Genomic DNA, 3784 nt, shown 5'->3' on the forward strand with positions numbered 1-3784 from the left:
TCTGACACAGACTTCTCTTGCAATATTTTTTCTGGCTCTACTTGTATTATTTCAGACCCTGAAACTGCCTCCTCTTCTTTTACTTTGGCACCAGCAGAACTAAGGCCTGCATAGAAAAATAATTAAAAACTAAAAAAATATTGTTATATTAGTTCAACCACATAAAAATTATTACCATTGCTGCGCAAATACTCAGCCCGTCGTCTTGCCTTTTTCTTTTGTTTTCTGGGCATTGCAAATTTTAAACCTCGAAAATTATTAATGTTAAACTTAACAGCTGATAGATTAGTTCAACCAAACATAATACGTACCCCCATATTCGATGTCACGGTGCTTTTACATTGACCACGGCCGCGAACAGCGCGTGATCAAAGTTGGCCGTGCATTGTCTATACACGAACTGAGTCTAAGCGGACGAATTTTCGGGAAAATTGGTTTTTCTCTCCAATGATTTTCCTACGGGAATTTGTTATCCTAACTCTGTTGCAATTCTGAGACTTTTTAATAATTTTAGTGTTTGTACTCAACTTGGAATTTTTCATATGATTTTTAGTAAGTTTCCAGGTTTTATTTAAGACTACTTCCATAATTTTCCCTTCAATATTTCGCTCGTAATCTACTTTTAAAGTCGACGAAAATTTTAAGGCGAGGAAATGAATTCCCCGCCTTTGGGACCTGTATTTGTGCTAGGCCTCGGTATTGCGCAATGATTTTTAAATTCCAAACATTAAAACCGAGGCCTAGCACAAATATAGGTCCCAAAGGCGGGGAATTCATTTCCTCGCCTTAAAATTTTCGTCGATTTTAAAAGTAGATTACGAGCGAAATAATTAAGGGAAAATTATGAAAGTAGTCTTAAATAAAACCTGGAAACTTACTAAAAATCATATGAAAAATTCAAAGTTGAGTACAAACACTAAAATTATTAAAAAGTCTCCGAATTGCAACACAGTTAGGAAAACAAATTCCCGTAGGAAAAGCATTAGGGAGAAAAAAACAATTGAGACTCAGTTCGTGTCTCCGCCGTTCGGCAGAGCCACTTGATTTTTGAACTCCTCCTCTTCTATGGAGATGTCCGCTCCTATTGACTGAACGCAGTATCAGTCACGTGCTTCCTCCATGCCTCGGTTTTCATGTTAGTCAGTTTCCCGTTGCGCATGCGCGCCAATCTGAAACTTAAGAGGGAAAATGGATGCTTCGAAACCGTAATTTCCTGGCTTCAGAAACTTATATTTTCTCGGCGTTATTGATTAAATTATAAATCGTGAAAAGACGGGCCTATGAAGTGAAACACGCTGATTTTAAATCCGTTTACAGAATTAAAAAACGACAAGTGGTTGAGGTTAGAGCGCGACCCAAAAAAGGCCTAAAAGTATCTCAAGCTGAGTTGACGTCTTCCACTACCAAACCAGTAAATTTCCAATATACGCGCAGCAGAGGTGGAAATGGGGAAAAAAGATAAGCTCTAAATATACTCCGCTGCCGCGGAGTATAATGCAGAAAGGAAACATCGTGAAACCAGAAAGATGTCTCGCCAGAAAAGTATTTTTCCCTAACAGTTTTGAGAAAATGAATGTGCTTAGGGCAGTGCAAGTTTTTTCCCAGCCTGCAACTGCAGCTTTAAAAACACTGCTGGAGCTTAATATGGTAAATAATGAAGAAAAAGAAGATATAAAAGCTACTATTTTCTCCATGGAGGCTGTCCGGAAGTGGTTTGAAATCCATGACATCTGTAATAGGACACACGGTTACTATAGTCGAAACGAAAACAAAATTCCTTTTGAAAAAGTTGATGATAGCAGATTGCAATGGCTAGTAGAGGAATTTCTGCCTATGATCGATATGATTCAGAATAATGCAACATTAAAACATGAGAAGTTAACTGAAGAGACGTATGAAGCCATGAAACTCACCACACATTCTACAATTGGCCTGGTGCAATATTTATTGAAGTATGGTTTTAAGTATGTGCTGACAAGAAAATTGTCAAGTGACGCAGTGGAAGAAGGATATAGTCAGCTAAGAAATTTAGGGTGGTTCAATGATGTGATGGATGCACGATCTTGTACTTTAGGCTTGGAGCATGCATTGAAAATTGGAATATTAAAGGCATCCACATATTCTAATGCAAGTAGAGGACAACTAGTGGAAGTTTCTACATCAGCTAACGGGTTCGGAAAAAAACTGGTTACCAGAGAAGACCGTGACTTATCAATTTGGCTTGATTCCCAAGACATCAAGAAGCAACTTCCGCCTTATTTATTGACGATTTTGGATTCAATTGAAAAGTTAAAAGGAAATGGTATGCTTCATGATTTTTATCTTTTTTATTATGGCGTTAAATATAATTTTCCTTTTCAGAAAACTGTCCATCAACAATGCAAAATTGCACAGTTGCATTAATTAACGGGTAGAATGATAAAGATTTCTCGTCATTTGTGAGCAGACGGCAGTATTCTTATTTTTAAAAACTTGTTTCGCGAAATACTGAAATCCGACGTTTTGATTGGACCTCTAGATTATTATTCCCAACTCAATGGTTCACACATACCCTCTGCAACGTTGCGAGTGCTCCCGCCCATAGCCGGCTGTATTAGATTAGAGAAGGCCAGGAAATCTCGGCGGTTTAAAAAATATTTCCTGGCCCGGCAGCCAGACCCCAACCGCCGCTAGATGGTGCTTATTGAAGTAGGAAATTTTTGATGACGTCATTGCTTTTGGGTTTTTTACAATTTTTCTTCCACCGTGAGCGTCTGCTAGGTAGGCGGCTGTGTCAGCTGTCTAATTGTTTTAAGTAACGACAACAAAAATGTAAGTAATAATAATAATTCGTTTCATAATGTAATATTTATATCTAACTAGTAAAACTTCTAGTGATTCTATAGAAATGTTTTTTAGTCATTGAAGGCAGAGTGGTGGCTACAATGAGATGACGGACGCTCGAGCCTGTATGACAGCGATAGAAAAAACCTTAAAAATTGGTTTATTAAAACCCTCCAGATTTGGAAATGTAGGTGTTGAAGAAACTGTCAATGACAACACTGATTTTCAACTTCACCAGAAGGAGAGCATTGGAAATCTAATGCATCTTTGTGGAGACCATCTCGCAAAAGAAGCTACGATTGAAAATGGTATTAAAAATATACCAGCCAGTGTGATGGGGATAAAACAAAGAATAAATTCAATAATAGCGAAAAAGCTACATATGCTAAAACTTTATAAACAAATACTAAATTCTTAAAAAATTAAATGGTTTTATTAAAATATGTTCAATATAAAAATATTTTGTTTTATTATTTAAGTAGAACAACACTAACAATATGATAGACGAAAATATTATTCCAAAATGGGTTTCAAATAGCTGGTTCAAAAACTTACAGGAAAAGAAAAGAAAAATATAATATTTAAATCGCGCGCTTTAGTTAATACTCCAATAAGTACCATCTAGTGGCAGAAAAAAATTACTCATGCCGCCCCCTCCGAAAATTCGATTTCATGGCCCCGCCAAAGAGTATAGAGGAAATAGAGATAGAACAACCGGGGGAGGTCCGCAACGAAACGTTCACCACCGAGGGGGTTGACAATGCAGAAAAACATCTGTAAACCGAGCTTCAAAATAGCTACCGCAGCGCTATTTCGGGAAGAAAGGAAATTATTCCAAAATAATTATTACATTTTCTGAACCGGTTGATTGTAATTGAAATGGGTTGAAATTACAATTTTCATTAATTATTTAAAAATGTTTATTACTTACTTTTACTTTTCCTGCTTTTCGTTTTGAAAC

The 3784-nt window shown here is 36.7% G+C and overlaps 1 protein-coding gene across 1 annotated transcript; it reads left to right on the forward strand.

Moving 5' to 3' along the window:
• The first annotated feature begins 1930 nt into the window (after positions 1-1930).
• LOC149961056 (uncharacterized) lies at positions 1931-2423 on the forward strand. Its single transcript, XM_090167547.1, has 2 exons — positions 1931-2302; positions 2362-2423. The coding sequence occupies exons 1-2, from the start codon at positions 2050-2052 to the stop codon at positions 2412-2414; spliced, it is 306 nt and encodes a 101-aa protein (XP_090023673.1). The 5' UTR covers positions 1931-2049; the 3' UTR covers positions 2415-2423.
• Positions 2424-3784: the final 1361 nt, after the last annotated feature.

Source organism: Leiobunum rupestre, chromosome 1 (assembly GCF_980474605.1).
Source record: "Leiobunum rupestre chromosome 1, qqLeiRupe1.1.hap1, whole genome shotgun sequence".
NCBI classification, from domain to species: Eukaryota; Metazoa; Arthropoda; class Arachnida; order Opiliones; family Sclerosomatidae; genus Leiobunum; species Leiobunum rupestre.